General features: G+C 38.6%; 1 protein-coding gene across 2 annotated transcripts in view; it reads left to right on the top strand.

Annotated features, from left to right (window-relative positions):
- Positions 1-21,032, top strand: part of CA8 (carbonic anhydrase 8) — a 149,925-nt gene that overhangs the window by 109,427 nt on the left and 19,466 nt on the right. The window contains exon 4 of one of the 2 annotated variants that reach the window (XM_075550690.1): positions 11,134-11,229. The exons of the other annotated variant lie outside the window; for it this stretch is intronic. Coding sequence (XP_075406805.1) covers positions 11,134-11,229 — 96 coding nt within the window. The remainder of the gene's footprint in view (positions 1-11,133; positions 11,230-21,032) is intronic. 2 annotated transcript variants of the gene reach the window in all.

Raw genomic sequence — 21,032 nt, 5'->3', positions numbered from 1 at the left:
AATTAACTATTGTTACCCACACTGGCAGGCATGGAGCTGGGGAGAGGGGGATAGGGGATGGCCGATGTAGTCACTGTTCCTGCCTGAGGAGGGAGGATGCAAAACCTGAGAATGCAGGATAGCAGAGAGGGAAATGCCAGTGTGAGATTTTGTGGCTGGTTTTTAGAGGCTCTCTGCAAGCCTGGGATCATGACTACCTTTAGAGGCAGCCTGGGGAAATTATTGCACTTTGCAGATCTCAGATTTGGGTGTAGGAAGGGATGGCACACACCATTATGCTGGACCTGTGGAGCCCATGGGAAGACACAGTAAATTTAGAGCATTAGTGAGTTCTCTAATTGCTCCAGGGGCAAAAATTGCAGGGGAAGTTCTGAACCAGCCCTAGTACACGGAATCTATTTTTAGCACCCAGTCTCCCAATATTGGCCTCTTTACCTCGTAATTTTCTGATCGAACAATAACAGCACCGGGTGGGTGATTCTACCTGGAAGCCATCTTGACTCTCCTCACCAGATTCTGGTTTCACTGATAGCTGGAATCATTTGATTTCTTCACATTTTGTTATATCACCCATATCATCAGTGATCATTTTGAAGACACGTATTAAGCAGGGCCATGTATTAATAACTAACTGTTCTTTGGTTAGGATTTATGATTAAGTGTGAACTCAAAATTCATTTGTACATCTAAAGTTTACATATATCCCTTGTCCACTTTAATGGTGTCATTATCAGCTTTTGAGAAATAATTTAAACAATGTTGATGAGATAATTGACAATTCTAATAACACTATCATTAATCTAGTCAATGATAGAGAATTTAAAGTACTCTCAAGGAAAGGAAAATATACATATACAGGAAAGATTTGTAGACTGGGATATCTGGGATGTTCACTTATACAGGTTTTAAACTAACTGAACACTGTTTAAGAAGGCAATGAGGGCTAAGCATAGACAGAAATTTCAGTGAAGCTCACTCACTAAGGCAAAACCATGTGTGGAAGACTAAGTAAGGCATGTCCCCAAAAAAGAAAAGTAAGAAAATAGCAAGTATATGATAGTTCTAAGTTGCCAATGAGTGGACAACCTCAAAAGCAAGAGATTTAAACCACATTCCTCAGACTTGAGATAACAATTCTTTGCTTCTTTTCACACTAGGATGCTTCATCTTTTAAGTCCAAAGAGGCATTTCAGCTTCTTTAATCTGCACTGAGTGTGTTTAAGATAATGTCTGAGTCTTTAAGTGGTAACGATGGATCCTTATCAATCTAATATTTATGATGTGGTTTATGAAGAATGCTATATTCTGAAAAAGACAAAAATCTAAAGTCCAGGTAATATGTAGAATGTACTCAGGGTCACTGTTGGCTGCAACAAAACTTGGTAAAAAATGAATGATTAAACATAAAAAAACTGATGGGTTCTCTCATTGAGAATCTATACAAGTAATGTTAAATATTTTCAAGAGGAAGCTGCCCCTCCTTAGTTTTACCCACCAAGAGAAGTTCAATCACGTTCTTCTTGACAGACATTCCTGGTCCCTGACCCTTCCTTCCCCACTACTGTGATCATGAATTTTCATTGAAAGTCACTGATCATTTAACTGAGAGTGTATTTTTATTTGGGATGACCATGAGACAATGATATATTGCAGGAACTAATTATTCTTGTCCCCTTTTCCCCTAAAGGAAAACCGAAAAAAAGTGACCCCAGATGAAGTTTGGCTTTTTCTGAGATGAGGTTAAATCCTTTCTGACTCCAGATGAGGTTCGGTCTTTCCAACATGTACAAATAAGGGTGTGCTAATGAATCCTAAACATTAGATAGGCGCAGCACCACATCGTTTTTGGAGATCAAATTAAATGTTTGCACGGCGGGCAAGCAGATGCCTTCTTTATCTTGGTGTTTGTTCCATGGTAAAGATCCTTCTGTGACAAACATCACTCAACATAGTGTTCTTCAGGTCAGTCCATGTCATAAGATGTTTCATAGTTTCACTGATGTTTTTAATGATGCTTAGCATTCCATTGTGGGTATATACTAAAAATTTCTTTATAAATAGTTCTTCTGATAGGCTTCCGGGCTGTTACCATCTTCTTGCTGTTGTGAGCAGTGCTGCCATGAACAGTGCATATGTCTGTTCCCATTATGCCTTTTGTTTCTTTAGGGTATATACTCAGCAGAGGCATTCCTATATTGCACGAGTTTTCTATTCCCAGTTATTTTAGGTAACAGCATATCTCTTTCCACCATGGCTGTACATGATCGTAGGCCAACCACAGTGTATGAGGGCCACCCTCTCCAGCATTTGTTGTTTTCTGTGTGTGTGTGTGTATATATGTATATACACACATATATAATTGAGTTGTCATTGTCATTGTAAGGTGATATCTCATTGTTATTTTAATTTGATTCTTCCAGAGAGTTAGTGACCATAATAATTTTTCATGTATTTGTTTGCCATTTGAATGCCATTTTTGTTGAGCTATCTGTTCATGTAGTTTGTCCACTCTTTTATTGACTTAACATTTTTCATCTTGAGGTTTCGAAGTAGTCTATAGATTTTAGAGATTAGTCCATTTTACATTGTGTCATGGCTAAAGATTTTCTCCAATCAGTGGACTTTCTTTTTCCTCTTTTGATGAAGTCTTGGTGCACAAAAGTGTCTTATTTTTAAACAGCCAGTCATCCACTAAGCCACCACTTGTTGAAGAAGCTGTATCTTTCTTATTTAATGTTTACTGGAAGTTTGTTGAAGATCAGTTGCTTGTAGGTGGATGCATTTATTTATGGGTTTTCTGTTTTGTTCAATTGATCTGCATGCCTATCAATGAACAAATATCAGGCTTTTTTGATGATGGCGGCTCTGTAATAGGTTTTGAGGTTGAGTAGTATTTCAATCATGAAGCACAATGCTATTTGTGATAGAATAATATGTATCTGCCTTTAAGAAGATCTAATCAATACATTATTATTCAAATTTATGCACCAACCAGAAAAGCTAGGAATAAATAGATTGAAGAATTCTACCAATAATTTCTGTTGGAAACTGATCAAATTTGCTATCAAGATGGATCAATAATTATTGGTGATTGAATGCTAAAGTTGGAAACAAGGAGGAAGGGACAGTAGTTGGAAAATATGGACTTGGTGATAGAAAAGTTTGGAGATCTCATGATATAATTTGAAAAACCAATAACTTATTCTTAGAAAATACCTTTTTAAAACAACACAAAAGGAAACTATATACATGACCTTCTCTACATGGAATACACAAACCAAGTTGACTACATCTGTTGGAAGAGAAGATCAAGCAGCTCAGTATCAAAAGCTAAAATCAGACCAGGGTCTAGCTGTGGAATAGACCATGATTTGCTTGCATGTAAATTAAGGTTAAAGCTGAGGGAAATGAAAACAAGTTCACTCGAGCCAAAATATAACCTGGAATCTGTCCCACCAGAATTTCAAGGACATCTCAATAACAGAGTTAACTCATTGAACATTAATGATATAAGATCTGATGAGCTGTGAGAGGACATCAAGAACATCATTCATGAAGAAAGCAAAAGGTAATTTAAAAGAAAGAAAAGACCAAAGTGGATGCCAGCAGAGACTCTGAAACTTGCTCTTAATCATAGAATAGCTAAAACAGATGATGAAGAATTGATGAAGTCAAAGAATTGAATAGAAACTTCAAAGACAGCTTGAGAACAGAAGCCGAATATAATGAAATGTGCAACAATCTAGAATTAGAAAGCTAAAAGATGTAAAGAAATCCTCCCAACGGAATCAGTAGATAACATCATGATAAATGGAGAAAAGGTTGACATTTTCAAGGATTTTGCCTTGCTTGGATCCACAAGCAATGCTTGTGGAAGCAGCAATCAAGAGATCAACATTTGAGTTGCATTAGGTCAATCTTCTGTATAGGACCTCTTTATAGTATTTAAAAACAAAGATGTCCCTTGGAGGACTAATGTCACCTGATCCAAGCCATGGTATTTGCAGTCACCTCATATGCATGTGAAAGTTGGACATTGAATAAGGAAGACTGGAGAATTGTAGATGCATTTGAATTATGTTCCTGGGAAGAATATTTCTAAAGTACCATGGTCTGCTAAAGGACAAACAGATCTGTCTTAGAAGAAATACAGACAGAGTGATGGTTAGAGGTAAGGATGAGGAGACTTTGTCTTACGTACTGTGGACATTCTGACAGGAGAACCGAGACCTGGAGAAAGGCGCCATTTTTGGTAAAATGGAGGCAGGGCAAGGGAGAGAAAGGCTTAAAGGAGATATATTAACACACTGGCTGCAAGAATGGGCTGAAGTATAGAAACCATTGTGAGGACGGCCCAGGATTGGCATTGTTTCCTTCTGTTGTGTATAAGGTCCTTATGAGTGCGAGGTGACGCGATGGCACCCAAAAAGACCATCGTATGAACCTGCTAGTGTGTTCTATTTCTGAAAGAGGTCTTTGATTTTCCTAGGTCTTTCCCCCCTCCATATGAATTTGGTAAATTGCTTTAAAACTTAAGTTGTAATTTGGATCAGAACTGCCTGTATTTATGGATTGCTTTGGTCAACATTGACATTTTCACAATACTAAATTTTTCTGTACATGCACATGATGTAGGTCTCTTTTGATTTTTTTGTAACACTGTTTGGTAGGTTGCCTTGTACAGGTTTTTAATTTATTTCTCTAGTTTGGTTTATTCCTAAAGCAATTAATCTTTGATGTGGTCATTGTGGATGGTATCATTTTCTAGATAGCTTTTTCTGAACTCTCTTCATGAGAATGCAGGAACTCACCCGATGTCAGCTTGTTCATCTTATTTCTTGACACATTGCCAAATCTTTTGATTGTTTCCAACCATCTTTTGTAGATCCTTTGGGGTTTTCTCTATCTAACAGCCTTCTAACACGATGCTGAGCAAGAGTGGTGATAGGGAGCATCCTTTTGTGGTTCCCATTCACAAAGGAAATGCTTTCAGTTTTTCGTTTTTGAGTGAGAGGTTGGTCATTGATTATTTCATAGATGACCTTTAATGTGTTGATAAAAGTCCCTTCTGTCCCCATTTTGTTGAGTGTTTTTATCAGGAACAGCTGTTGTGTGTTGATTTATATAGTCATATGGTTCAGCTTTTAAATTTTGTTTTGTTTATGTAGTGGATTACGTTGATTGCTTTTCTGATATGAATTCATCCTTCTGTACCTGGCATGAATCCTGCGTGTTCAGGGTATATTGTAATACTGACATTGTTGAAGTCTGTTGGTCAAGATTTTTTTTCAGAATTTTTGCACCTATGTCCATGAAGGATATTGGTCAATAGTTTCCTATCCTTGTGCTTTCTTTGCCTAGTGTGGGTATCAGAGTTATGCATCCTTCATAAATGAATTTGTTGTGCTTTTCTATATTCTGAAATAGTCCATGGAATTGGTTATCTTTTGTGTATACTTGGTAGAATTCCTCAGTGAAGTATCTGGTCCTGGATTTTCTTGTTAAGAAATTTTTTAATGACCTTTATTTCTTCATTTGTGATGTCTGTTGACATTTGCTATGCCAGTTTGCATTAATTTAGGTAGAAGATGTGTTTCTAGAAATTTGTCCATTTCATTTAGGTCTTCAACTCCTTGGAGTACAATTTTTCACAGTAGTGTGTTATTAAACTTTTAATTTCATTTGGATTTGTTATAAAGGCACCTTTGTTATTTTTAATTCTAGATATTTATATTTTCTCTTTTATTATGTTTTCCAGTGGTCTTTCAATTTTGTTAATCCTTTCAAAGAACAAACTTCTTATCTTGTTGATTGAAAGTTTATTTTGCTGCTTTTGTTCTTGTTGAAGACGCTGTGTTAAACCATTGATTTTGGATTTCCCCCCCCTTTTCCTTGTGTGTGTTGATTGCTATAAATTGCCTTCAGATAACTACTTTTGGTGTGTCAAAAAGGTTTTGATATTGGTGTTCTTATTCTCATTTGCTTCACAGATTTTTAAAACTTCATTCCTTGTCTGATTATATTACCTAGTCACTTTTTAGTATGCAGTTCAGTCATGAAAATTATTTATGCCTTTGCTCTTTCTATTTCTTATTTCTGGTGTTATAACATTGCAGTTTAAGCAAATTGACTGCAGAATCTCACTGTTTTAAAATTTACTAAGGTATCATTCGTGACTTATCTGTTCTAGATATTTATCTGCGTGCGCTGGAGAACATGTAGACTGGGTTGTTTTTGGTGGCGTGTTCTGTATATGTCTAGAACGAGTTGGTTGATTGTATTGTTTTTTCTTCTGTTCTTTATTGTGCTTCTTTCCTGATTATGTCTTTCCCTGATAGAAGTTAATTGAAGTTTCCTGCTATTGTTACCTAACTGTCTAACTCCTTTCTTTATCTCTGTGAGAATTTGAGTAATATATTTTGTGAGTCATTAATTTTGAACATATATATTTAATATGGTTATGCCTTCTTGTTTTATTTTTCCTCTTATCAACAGATATTATACTTTTTAATCTCATGATGTTTTCTGTCTTGAAATCTATTTTATTAGAGATTGAGATTGCCACCCCTCCTTTTTTTTTTGTTTTCTTTTGACAGCGGTCAGTTTGCTAAATTTTTCTGCATGCTTTGATTTTTAGTCTATTTTTGTCCTTGTGTTTAAAGTGTATCACCTGAAGGCATCATATAGATGGGTCTTGTTTTCTAATTCAGTCAGCCAATCTGTCTCTTGACTGGCGCATTTAATCCATTTATATTCAGTGTTATTATTGGTATGCACAGGTTTGTTGCTGTCATTTTAGATTGTGTTTTTTGTTTTTGTCTTTGTCATTGTTGGTTCATTTGTTTTTCTTCTGTTTCTGTGCTGGTTTGAGTTCTGTTGTCATTGTATTCATTTCTGAGTGGTGGTGTTCGTTGCTTTCTGGTTTGTCCACTGTTGTTTATTCTTTCTTCCAAGATCTCCCATTGGTATTTTTGGTAATGCTGTTTATTTGTTTATTTTTTCAAATTCTTTCACTTTTCATGATCTGTAAATAACCTTATTTCCCACTCATATTTGGGAATGTTTTGCTGGATATAAGATTCTTGGTTGCCAGGTTTTGTTTTCCTTTCAGGATTTTTGAATAAGTTACTTTATTGTGTTCTTGTCCGCTTGGTTTCTGTTGAGAAGTCCAAGCATATTCTTATGGTGTCCTTTTTGCATATTTTTTTTCCTAGCTTGCTTTCAAGAGTCCTTTTCCTTGGTTTTGGAGAATTTAACTATGATATACAATGATGTGTATCTATTAGGATATATTCTGTTGCAGTTCTCTCCGATTTTTGAAAAGTTATTTTCTTCTCCTTTATAGTGTTGGGGAAGTTCTCTTCATGATTTTTGAACTGTTTTATCTATAGATTTTTTTGTCTTCTTGATCCAGGATCCCAGTGAGATGTAGGTTGTTCCTCTAATGGCATTCCACAGAATTTGTAGGCTTTGTTCACCATCCTTTACTCTTTTTCTGTTAGCAGCCCAATGCTTAGCCACTGTGCCACCAGAGCACCTTTACTTTTGTTAATTGCTAGTTTTTCTTGCCGATTGTATTAGAAAGAATTATTTTCTAGCTCATTAATTCAGTTTTCTTTTTCTTTGATTATATTACTGTGTTAGTCCAGGTAGACTAGAGAAACAAACTCATAGACACTCATAAGAAAGAACTTTATATAAAGAGTAATTGTACATTAAGAAAACATCCCAGCCCAGTTCACATCAAGTCTGATATTAGCCCATATGTCTGATACCAATCTATAAAGTCCTCTTCAGACTCACCAAACACATGCAATGATGCTGAATGTAGGAAGATCACAGGCCAGTGGGTGGAAAGTCTTATGGATCCAGTGCCATTGTAAACATCTCAGCACTGGAAAGGGTCTTCAGGTTACTCCTCCAGCTAAGGACACTAGCATAGTTCCATGTGTTTTGTCAGATGCAATGTCTCCCAGGGAGTGAGCCTGTGTCCGGCCTCCAGTGAGCTATTTAGCTCCTTAACACCTCCAAAACAGGTCATTAAGCTGCAACCTGCATAAACTCTACCCCTTCCTTCTGAATCCTCAAATTGATACCAGATTATATAGCTACCAGAATTATTTTGTTCTTTTTCCATTTCTTTTATATTATTATTTATCTTATGGAAATCTATTTGGTGTAAAGTTTTTAATTTTATAATTCTTTCATCTATCTGTTGTTTGTCTTTAAATACCTTTCTCGAATTATATTTCTGATAACTCCTGGGCCTTTTCTTCAGAGTAATCCTTTGAGTCTGGATTTTGTTCAGTGGCTAATGGCTACTTTTCATATATATATATATGTGTGTGTGTGTGTGTGTGTGCGTGTGCGTGTGTGTGTGTGTATGTCGGTGTGTACTGCAATTGACTGCTATTTCATTGGCATTGTGATATAACTATTAATCTTGGGTGGGCTGCTGGGTATTATGGGGGTAATTGACTCTTGATGGGTTGCTGGGGTGAACAGGGCCTTCTCTGCAGGGGGATGTAGACACCTGGAGCTTTTGTACATTGCCAGGCAGTTGTAATGCCCAGTGCCTTCTTTTCAGGTTGCAGGGATGGCTGGTTGGTTCAAATCCTTCTTTCTGGGATGTGATGATGCCCAGATTCTTCCTTCTAGGATTGCTGGGCCCTTCATTTATGAGGAGGCATGGAGATACAGGGCCTTCCTTCTTTGTCAGAAGGTAGGGACGCCTGAGGCCTTCCTTGTCCAGACTTGGCACAGCAGGGTCCTCCCTTGCTAGGTCTAAGGGATCACTGGGACTTTCAGTGGACAGGCAGAATCTTCCTTGATGGGGGCCAGGCATGGCTGGGCCCCTCTTTGAAACATCTCAGGGATGGTTGGGGCCCTCCTTGCTGGGATGTGGTGAAGGTTAGGGCTTTCCTTGTTAGGGGACAGAGAACCTGGGACCTTTTTTCATTGCCAGCAGGGTGGAGATGCCTGAGAACTTCCTCCCTGTGGGGAAGGATGGCAAGGCTTTCTTTGCTGGGCCTTAATGATGACCAGGGCCACCTTGCTGGGACACCCAAGTTCTTCCCACTGGGTCTTGGGGGTAGCCAGGCCCTTCTTTATTGCATCGTGGGGATTCCTGGGACTTTCCATGCTGGGTGCTGGGATAGCTGGGCCCTTTCTTGACTGGTGATGCTGGCCTGGAGGGTTGGAGGGATGCCTGTAACCCCAGATACTTAATATATTTTGACCTGTTGTTTTGTTCCCTTGAAGTATGAGGAGCAGGATTTGGATAGAGGGAGAAATGACATTTTAGGAAAACTAATTAATAGTCTGAAATCTTCAGGTCACCCTGGTTATGTTCATCACTAGGATATAAGCTGGACTTCCTTTTAATTATTTAATTAAGTATTGATTCTTTTCAGATATAACTAAAGTGATCATTTTTAACATGTTCTTTTCTTTCTTTAAACCAAGGTATTTATCTGCTCAATGCCATTACTCTTGTTAGACTTGTGACTGTGTGTATATATTTTTATGTTTAGCGATACACATAATCCAGGATAGGCAACCGTATGGAGATAGTGACTGGACTTATGGTTCCTGAGGGATGGAGGTGGGGGCGCACAGGGAGCCAATAATGATGGATATGAGAGAATAGTAAATGTTCAAAATGAATGGCGAGAAGTGGGTAGCTTTTCTTGATATATTCGAGCAAATGAATTATAACTGAGAGGAATTACTGAAATGTGAATAATGGGTAAACATAACTGTGGGGTAGGAGAGAAAAAAACTACACACACACACACGCAGCAAGGAAATGGTTGGCATTTGGGCTTCTGCTTAAATCCTGCCTCAGTACAAGAATGTTTTGTTCTAATAATGTGACATTGAATGATACTCTTACTGACACGGTTGCTGAAGAATAAATGGATATATTTGCAAATGTGTCGAAGAAAGTTGGTGGTACCTGGCTATCAAAAGATATAATGTCTGGGGTCTTAAGGCTTGTAATTAAACAAGCAACCATCTAGCAGGGAAGCAACCAAGTCCACATGGAAGAAGCACACCAGTCTGTGTGATCGTGAGGTGTTGATGGGAAGTGGCATCAGAAGTTCAAGAACATGCAGTCAACTCAATGTGAAGGGTCATGGATGCAATAGAAACCCAAAACTTACCTACAAGGTAATTTCACAGCCCCTCTCAGAAGGGCCACATGGAAAGGATGATAAGTACAGGGTACAGTATCTCACTGATAACCACATAATTATGCACTAGTTCTTTAATATTTCTTCCCTTTGCTTTTAATGCTGTTTACCTCATTATGCAATCATGTTAGATTTGCCTATGGTCATTTGTATATTTAAGATCGTTCTGCACATGAAAGTCAAGATAGATAACGCTGTAGAAACAGGAATGCTTCTCTGCGGGTACAGGAAGACGGGGTGAGTGGGAACGGGGGAATGAGGAACAGAGAGCATTGATGATTGTATAACTCCACTTGATGGGATTGAACAACAGATTTTATGTGAATGGAAAAAGAAGAAGAGGAACTGGAGAGCACAGAGAGCACATATTCAAGTCTGAGCCTCCACAGGGTCTTCCCCCAACTTGAGAAAGTCAGCCCAAGAACCAGCATATCCTGTGATTGATTGGAACTCAGAAGGCCCACTTGTTCCCTGGTATAAGTCACATTCCTTAACACCAGCTTTATTGGCAATTAAGGTGAGAATTGGGTTTCGTAAAAAAGGAGGAGGAGGAAGAGGAGGAATTCTACAGAGAACATGTTAAGATATTAGTTGTATTTGTTGTCTACTTGATATTCCTGGAGTCCCTGGGTACTACAAATGGTTAATACATTTGGCCGATAATGGAGAGTTTGGAGTTTGAATCTACCCAGAGGTGTCTTGAATGAATGTCCTGATCACCTACGTCTGAAATATCAACCACTGAAACCCCTATGGAGAATGGTTGTACTCTGACACATTGGGGTCAAAATAAATCAGACTTGACTGGACAACTAATTTTTGTGATTCTTCTATACAGCATTGAATCTGCACAATTATAGTTATGGTGAAATTGGGAGATCCATGCTTGTTTTTATATGTTATGATATTTTTATATATTATCATCATTTTCTTTCAGCTCCATCTAATCCACTGGAACTCTACCTTGTTTGGCAGTATTGACGAGGCTGTGGGAAAACCACATGGAATTGCCATCATTGCTTTGTTTGTTCAGGTAAATGATCCCCTATGATGGTTGTTGCACAGTTTGTTGTTAGTGCCCTGAGGTTGACTAGCTCATAGTGACCCTCTCTGCAACAGAGTGAAATACTGCTTGGTCCTCCATTATCCCCAAAATTGCTCTCATGTTTGAACTCATGTTACAGCCACTGTATCAATTCATCTCACTGATGACCTCTTTTTTTTTAATTCACTGACCATATTCCAAGCATAATGTCCTTTTCTATGGAACTGGTCTGTCCTGATATTATATCCAAAGTAAATGAGACCGTCTCACCACACTCAATTCTAAGGAGCATTAAGAGAGATTTGTTGATTATTCTGGCAGTTCATGGTGCTTTGAGTATTCTTCACCAACACCACAATTCAAATGCATCACTTCTATTTTGGTCTTAATTATTCATGATTTAGCTTTCACACTCACACAAGATGATTGAAAAATACTATGACTTGGACCAGGTACACCTTAATCCTCAGGGTGACATCCTTATTCTTTAAAGCTCTAAATGGATCTTGTCCAGTAATAGCTTTATTTATCCTTTCTCTTTTTATTGCTTAAAGGATTCATTTAACACATAAGTAGATAGCAAAAACAATTTAAAAATAGAAAACCAGTCTTTGTGGAGCATGAGAGTGCAGTGTTACACATTCATAGAAATAGTTACTTTTCTATTATAAAATTTCACCCAAGTATTACTCAAGGGGCAGTGTAACAGAATCATAGGGTTGTTCTCACCATGATCTTGCAACTTCTGCAAAATATAGGTGGGCCTATACATATAAGGTGCTGTGGCCCACCAAGTGTATTGGATAGCTTTTTAATAATGCAAATATGGTACATAGTTTGTAGTAGTGGGACTATTCAAATAAGATGCATAGAACCCTAACAAGCACATCTCAGTGGTGAGAAGTAGAAACATCATTAATTCCAAGAAGAGATGGGAATAGAGTGTATATTTTGGACCTATAGTCCTTGTTCTGGGAACTTCATAGATGCAGGAGATGATGCTTAATGTGGTAGAAGTAGTAGAAAGTAGTGGTAGAAACATGGTAGCGGTGAACCAGGAGACTGGCATGAGATAGCACAGGGCAAATTAGCTATAGCTTGAAGAAGAAAGCTAAGAGACTTCAAGTAAGAGGTTTCCTGGCCGAGTGGGCTGCCTCTGGACACTTGTCAGTGGGACGAGTGCCTTTGGCCCAAGGTTTGATGGTAGAGTGGGATGCACCCAGGTGGCACTTATCGATGGAATTGAAAAAGTTTTTAACCATTGTCCAAGGTGGGGGGGTGGGGTGGGAGGGAGACTCTTCCTGTGAAGATGATTGAGAAACTGCCCTAATTGAATAACTATATTCTAAATAGTTCCTGATCCTGAATTGTAGCCTACTATTTACTTAATAAACTCCCATGAGCATGGTCTCTGTTCTGTGTAACATTAAAATATATGATCAAATTATTGAACCCAACAGAGAAGTGAAGAGTGTCTTAGGTGGTACTGCTGGTGGGTACTGCAGGTAAGAAGGTTGGGAAATAGAGTTATGTTTGACCTCCACCTCGTGGATATTAATCTGGAGCTGCTGCAGATTCCCACTCCTTGTGAAGTTAGATGAGATTGTATATCCCCACCATGAATATTTTCACAGGGTGTATGAACAAATTAAGCTAGAGTTCATTTTGTTTATGACAAAGAATTTCTGAAACTGTTTTTGTTACTTGGTGTACCATAAAATTTAAGGAACACCAATAATATAACCATAAAGTAGTTTACTTTAGCTCCTAGTTTTAAATCATTTTTTACTCTTACATAATTTTAAGTGCCTTATAGAGAAGATTGATAGAATAAGACTGGCAAAGGCTTTAGCTATTAGTCAGTATAAAATTACATATACTTAAACACTACAGAGGCCAAAAGAGACTGCTTAAATTAAGCAAAACAAATGAAAATAGACCACATGCTTACACATATAAAATTTTATACAGGTTTTCAAACTTTGTAATATATTGATATCATACAAGATTTAGAACTAAAAGAGACCCTGTGAATTTCAGGTTCCTCCCCCTTTTTAAAAATCATTTTATTAGGGGCTCATATAACTTATCACAATCCATACATACATCAATTGTGTAAAGCACATTTGTACATCCATTGCCCTCATCATTCTCAAAACATTTGCTCTCCACCTAAGCCTCTGGCATCAGCTCCTCATTTTTTTCTATCCCTCCCTGCACCCCTCTCCCTCATGAACCCTTGATAATTTATAAATTATTATTTTGTCATACTTGACCTGTCCGACGTCTCCCCTCACCCACTCTTCTGTTGTCCATCCCCCAGGGAGGAGGTCACATGTAGATCCTTGTCATCAGTTCCCCCTTTCCAACCCACCCTCCCAGTATCACCACTCACACCACTGGTCCTGAAGGGATAATCTGCCCTGGATTGCCTATGTTTCCAGTTCCTATCTGTACCAGTGTCCATCCTCTGGCCTAGCCAGACTTGTAAGGTAGAATTGGGAGGAACCATTTAGGAACTAGACGAAAAGTCGTATGTTTCATCATTGCTCCATTGCACCCTCACTGGCTCGTCTCCTCCCTGAGACCCTCCCTCCCCTTCTTTTAATGGAAGAGAAGCCAATGTTAGAGAGATAAAACGTGCTTAAGGTTACACAGCTATTTAACTTAGGAGTCGGAACCAGAAGCTAGATGTCCAACACTGCAGCTCTGATTCCAGGATACTACTTATGTAAACTATGACTGTAGAGATATGTGAGCATCACAGACTTTAGTAATTTATCTTCCAGTTATTGATATACTTGGCCTTGCTAAATTTGTGTATATGTGGTAGGTCTTTCAATAGTCTTATGGATATTAACATTATTTTGTAAATACTGTCATGCACCAAAGCCAGGTGCTCTTCCTCAGAGGAACTAGCGAGTTCCTCCTGAGAAGTTGGTAGTTGCCCCAAAGGGAGCCACGCTTATAAGACACTAAGGCAGCAAAGATTTATTAAGCACAATAATTTCAATAGCAAATCAGGTCCTTTTGAGAACTGAGGAGGACCCCAGTCTAGGGTATCACATCAAGTATCACATCTTTTTTTTTTTTTAACAATTTATTGGGGCTGATACAATTCTTTTCACAGTTCATACATATACATACATCAATTGTATAAAGCACATCTGTACAGTCTTTGCCCTAATCATTTTTTTCTCTTTTCTTCTTTTACATTTTATTAGGGACTCCAACAACTCTTACCACAATCCATACATATACATACATCAATTGTATAAAGCACACCCATACATTCCCTGTCCCAATCATTCTCAAGGCATTTGCTCTCCACTTAAGCCCCTTGCATCAGGTCCTCTTTTTTTCCCTCCCTCCCTCCCTTTTCCCCCCTCCCTCATATGCCCTTGGTAATTTATACCTCGTTATTTTGTCATCAAGTATCACATCTTATAGGGTCAGGTGGTGGGACTTCACTGGCTCATCTCAGTCCTTATGTTGCTTTTCCATCTACCTTTATCCTTGTATCCTGATTGGTCCTAAGGGCAGCAATTCCTGCGCAGTGATTGATCTCCTAATCTAAGGCCTGTACTCCTCCTCAATATCATGTGAGACAATGTTGAGATGAGCCATTTGGGCCTCTGATGAAATGCAAGTCTCCTAATATTCCTCCCTTGAAGAGACCAGGTCTCTGAATTCTTCCAAGATATTGGGCAATGGTTGATCTGGCTACTTCCAACTTAAATGGGACACCATTAGCTTATTCTTTCAGCAACTGCTCTCTTGGCTTGCTCTTAACCTGCGAGTTGCCTTGTCCACTATGCAAAGTGGGGTGGGACTGTACCCACTCATCGCCATCGTGCATACCTGGAACTGCTGCAATCTGGATGATATATGCTTGACCAAACTATTAAAGACATAAGGGCCACCAAACAAAAAGAAAGCAGGTATCTAGTACTGGTTTACAGAGGGGAAGTAATCAGCAGGCCCACCTCCACACCTGGAACCCCATGTTCCAGGTTTCTTAAACTCATTTAAGGATTGAGGCGGCCCTGTCAGCAAATTTATAGATTACTTCTCTCACAATGCTGGTTTGATTAGCATAGAGCAGCACTTCTGAAAAAATGCAGTGCTTCCTTTTCAGTGGTTAGTGATTCTAGTTTAGAACACTTCATTGTGTTCATGTGGAATATGTATGTAAATCAAGAGGCAGTTAGTGAACAGAACAAGGGCATATTGCATAGTTCAAAATCAGGAAAGGTGTATGTCAGTGTTGTATACCCTTCGCCATACTCTTTCAATCTGTATGCTGAGAAACTCATCAGAGAAGCTAGACTACATGAAGAAGGCAGCAACAGGATTGGAGGAAGGCTCATTAACAGCCTTCAATATGCAGATGGCGCAACCTTGCTGGCTCAAAGTGAGGAGGGGCTGAAGCACTTGCTGATAAAAATAATGGATTACAGCCTTCAGTATGATCACAACTCAATGTAATGAAAACCAAAGTTTTCACAACGGAACCAATAAGTAACATCATGATAAATGGAGAAAAGATGGAAGTTGCGAAGGATTTTGTCTTGCTGAGGTCTGCAATCAATGCTCATGAAAGCAGCAGTCAGGAGATTGCATCACACATTGCATGAGGTCAGTCTGCTGCACAGGCCCCGTTAGAGTGTAGCAAAGCTGGGCTATTCCTTTATGGACGAAAGTATATCTGATCCAAGGCAAGGTATTTTCAGTTACTTCATATGCATGTGAAAGTTGGGCCTTGAATAAGGAAGGCTATAGAAGGTTAATGTGTTTTAATTGTGGTGCTGGCAAAACATATGGAACATACTATGGACTGCCAAAAGGCAACAAGTCCGTCTTGAAAGCAATATGGCCAGAGAGCTCAGTAGAGCAAGGATGGTCAGATTTCATCTTACATATTGTGGGCCTGTTAGCAGGCAAGCTCAATCCCTGGAGAAGGACAGCAGGCTTGATAGAGTAGAGGGGCATCCAAAATAGAAGAAGACCCTCAAGAGATGGATTGACACAGTGGCTTCAACAATGGACTCAAGCATTGGAACAATTGTGAGGACCTCCCATTACAGGGGCGTGTTTCATTGTGTTATTCATGAGGGCACTGTGGGTCTGAACTGACTAGAGGTACCTAGCAACCACATAGCAATCTTCCCAGTAGCTGTTTATGTTTTGAAGCCCACTAGCAATGTTCCAGTTTCTCCACATTCTCTCTAGCATTTACTGCTTCTTCTTTTCTTGAATTGGGCTTTTGTGGATATAAGGTGATACCTCAATATTGTTGATTTGCATCTTGGAATAGCTAATGATAGTGAACATTTCTTTATGTTTGTTAGAAATCTGAGTGTCATATTTGGTGAACTGTTTGTTCGCGTCTTTTGCCCAGTTTTCTATTAGATGACTCGGTGGTTTTTTGTTATATTTTTGAGTTCTTGTCTTTCTTGCTCTTATGTCTCCAATTCTTTTTTTTAAACATTTTATTAGGGACTCATACAAGTCTTATCACAATCCATACATACATCAATTGTATAGAGAACATCTGTCCATTCTTTGCCCTCATCATTTTCAAAGCATTTGCTCTCCATTTAAGCCCTTTGCATCAATTCCTCTTTTTCCCCCTTCCTCCCCTCTACCCCCTCCCTCATGCGCCCTTGATAATTTATAAATTATTATTTGTCATATCTTGCCCTGTCCGGCATCTCCCTTCACCCCCTTTTCTGTTGTTCACCCCCCAGGGAGGAGTTCACATGTAGATCCTTGTAATCGGTTCCCACTTTCCAACCCACTCACCCTCTACCGTCCCAGTATCGCCCCTCACACCCCTGGTCCTGAAGGTATCATCCGCCATGGATTCCTGTGCCTCCAGCTCCTATCTGCACCAGTGTACATCCTCTGCTCTATCCAGACTTGCAAAGTAGAATTCAGATCATGGTAGTTGGGGGGGGGGGGGCATTTAGGAACTGTAGGAAAGCTATATGATTTTAGTAATTAGTCTCTGGACCATTGTATTATTATTGACTAAGATGATGACAACAATAAAGGGAAAGAGATCAAACATAAATAAATGAATAAAGGAAAAAGAGGATGAGTTTGAATAGAGGGTCCTTTGGTGGGGTTGGTATGTGCCTCTGTCTGCTGTGTGGAGGAGGGTGGTCCCCCCGAGAGAAGGCACCAAAGAGAGAGGGAATAGGAAAGAAGGAAACTTTTTTTATTTTTAAGGGGAAAATTGTTGGGGCAGTTGTTATGTTGTCAATGCACCACCCTGCCTTTGTGGTCTGTAATTCACACAGAATTACAGAAGCCCCAGAAGCCAACAAAAACAAAATGTTTGCTAGGGTGAGTTGAAAAGGGGCCAGGGAATGATCAGCTTGCAGAGCAGAGGGGCAGTAAACAGAAGCAGCGTGGGTCCTTGCTCATTGGGGAAGGGGAGTCAGTAACAATTACCAAGCATTGATGTTCACCAACCTTAAGCAACTTTGATGTGCTTAGGTTTGGGGGGTTTGTTGCTTTTCCCTCATCTCCTATCTGTCCATCTCCCTTTTCCCACCTGGTGTCCTCTTAGTCATCAAACTCTTGTCTTTCGGTGTATAAATCACATTTTCTTCTTTATTTTTGCTTATAACAATGGTGATATTAAGTATTTGTCTTTGTAAGATTGAATGAGGTTGTTAAGCATAATATTCTCTAGTTTTGTCCATGTCTTGTGGTGTTTAAGAGAGTTATTGTTTTTCATTGATATATAAAATTCCATAGTATGAATGTACCAGAGCTTGATTATCCCTTTCTCTAAAGTTGGGAATTTTGGTTGTTTTCATGTTTTTGCTTATGTCTTTTCGTGTTATATTCTCAATTTCCTTAGGGTATATACCTATGCCCTATTTCTTTATGTTCAGTATGTGTTTGTGCCATGTATTAGGGTCCCTGTGATTGTCCCTGCTTTTACAATGGTGGTGTCCATAATCGTGTGATTTATATTTACGTCTTTGATCCATCTTGAGTTTGTTTTTCTAGATGGTGTGAAGTCTGGGTCTTAATTCATTCTTTTTCAGGTGAAGACCCAGTTTTTTATAGCACCATTTGTCTCTTGCCCACTTAATGTTTTTTAGTTCTTTATCAAAAATCAGGTTTCTATTGTTACTTGGTTGTATTTCTAGGTTTTCAATTCTAATCCATTGATAACTCTTTCATTGTACCATTAACATACTGTTTTGATTCCTGTGGCTATACTAGTAGGTTTTAATGCCTTGGAGTGAAAGGCCTCCTACTTTGATTTTATTTTTTAATATTGTTTTATTTATCCTCGGTTTCTTTCTTTTCCATATAAAGTTGGTGTGTTAGTCTGGGTAAAGTAGAGAAACAAATGCACAGGTACTCACAAATGTATAAGAAAAAGGTTTATATTCAAGAGTAATTGAATATTGAGAAAACATCCCAGCCCAGTCCAAGTCAAGTCCATAAGTCTGATACTAGCCCATAGGTCCGATACCAATCTATAAAGTCCTCTTCAGACTTACAAAACACATGCAGTGATGCTGACTGCAGGGTCACAGGCCAGTGGGTTGGAAGCCTTCTGGATTCAGTGGTGTTGTAAGCATCTCAGTGCTGGCAGGGCTCTCTACGTGGCTTCTCCAGCTGTGGAGTTCTGGTTGCATCAGGGTAGGTTCATTTGGCTTCTCCAGCTCCCAGGGCATATCGCCATGTGTCTTGTCAGTAGAGAGTCTCCAAGGGAGTGAGCTCCCAGGATTCTCAGAAGGACATCCCCACACAGCGGCCTCATTGCTTATGACCTGATTGACAGATTAGGCTCCACTCCTTCACCCTTAATCCTCTCAAGTCCCAAATTAACACCAGCTTATGTAATTACCACAGTTGGTAATTTGTTTGCCCATTTCTTTGAAAAATTGTGTTGGGAATTGGATCGGAATTGCATTGAATTTGTAATTTTAGTAATATTGACATTTTTCAAAATACTTGTTCTGCCATCCAAGACCACGGCAATTTGTTCTGTTTGTGTACATTCTTTTCATTTTCTTCAGAGTATTTTGTAGTTTTCTTTGTTAGCCTTTTATTTCTCTGGTAAGAGTTATTCCAAAATATTTTAACTTTTGTGTAGTTTATAAATATTATTATTCTTTTAATAATATCTTTTATGAGTTTATCATCTTTTATATAAAACTATCCAACTGATTTCTGTATGTAGATCTTTTAGCCTGCTACATTGCCAATTTTTTCAATTCATCCGAGTAATTGTTTAATTGAATCTTTGGGATTTTCTATATATAGTATTATATCATCAGAAAATAGAGATTTTAGTTTTTCTATGCCTATATGAATACCTGTAATTATTTTGATGTCTTATGGCTCTAGCTAAAAATTCCAGAGCTATACTGAGTAAAAGTTGTGAGAAATGGCATCCTCATTTAGTTACTGTTCAAAGACGAATTTTCCATTTTTCTTTGTTCATTGAGATGCAGGGTATTAGTTTTGCATATATGTCTTTTATGTTGAGAAATTTCTATATCGATGTTGATTCTTTTTATAAGAAATGGGTATTGAATTTTTATCAAATTACTTTTCTCTCTCAATTGGTATAACCATTTGGTGCTCCTTTATTTTGTTTATGTGATGAATTATATTGATTGTTTTTCTATTTTTAAACCATCCTTGCATATTTGGTATGGATCCCATTTGATCCTGATGTCTATGGCTGGGGACTTAGCTTGTACGTTGCTTTACTGGCTCTCAGGGAATATAGATCTTCTCTTCTGGTGGGACCTCTCCAGTAGGTGCAGAAAAGATTGTCCTGTGTTTGTTACCTGGCAACTATAATCCCTCAAAATACTAGTTTGCTGTTTTTATAAACCATTACTGAGAAGTGATTAAGTTTAGGACCTACCTTATGCCAATATTACCTCATTAAAATAATAAAAGAAATCCCTCTTTTTTCAACAAGATTATATTTGCTATTACAAGGATGAGGACTTCAGGATAATTCTTGATTACAGCAGAGGATAAATTACCACATTTTGGGTGAGGATAGCAAAAAATAAATGATAAACTCTCATAAGAATATACACACACACACACACAGAAGATATTGAAAACCAGATCTAGCCCAAAGTGTATCAGATGGGAGAGCAAGGGACAGGATTTTAAGTCAAGTCAGGTTTATCATTTTGACCTACTATAGTTATCTTTCCAATACTCTCCATTGAGTAACCAGTTTATTCCCATCCCTCCTTTATGGTTAGAGGGAAATCACCGGAGGCTTATTTCTTCTGCAGATCTTGCAAATGTATATTGGGCTCCCATTGACATCCATAGACTTCTGCAAACCAGACTCACAATTTAAGCTTTGATGCTATTCCCTCCTTCAGCTTTGGATTCTGAGGCAGATAAAAACACCGACCCAGGAATGGATTTTGGGATTACACCAGTACTCACCCTCATGAAGGAAGCACAGAAGATATAGTGCTATAGCAGGCTAGTGAAGACATTAGATGGTGCCTGGCTGTCAGATAGAATAGAGTCTGGGGTCTTAAAAGCTTGTTTCCAAGCCAGCAGCCAGCTAAGCAAGATGTCAACTAAGCCCACATGGAAGAAGCACACAAACTTCTGTGGCCAAGGATTGCAAATTATATAATTCAATGGTTTTGGCAGCAGCTTGCTTGTTTTCTGAAAGAATTCCAGGCTGTAGGGGCTGAGGTGTGCAATTTATAATTTTTATTTGTTTTTTTGTTGGTTGTAAACTCTTCACAACAAAGTTTGGCAAATAA

Source organism: Tenrec ecaudatus, chromosome 5, assembly GCF_050624435.1.
Source record: "Tenrec ecaudatus isolate mTenEca1 chromosome 5, mTenEca1.hap1, whole genome shotgun sequence".
Taxonomy (NCBI): domain Eukaryota; kingdom Metazoa; phylum Chordata; class Mammalia; order Afrosoricida; family Tenrecidae; genus Tenrec; species Tenrec ecaudatus.
This window is presented reverse-complemented; position numbering and strand designations above follow the sequence as displayed.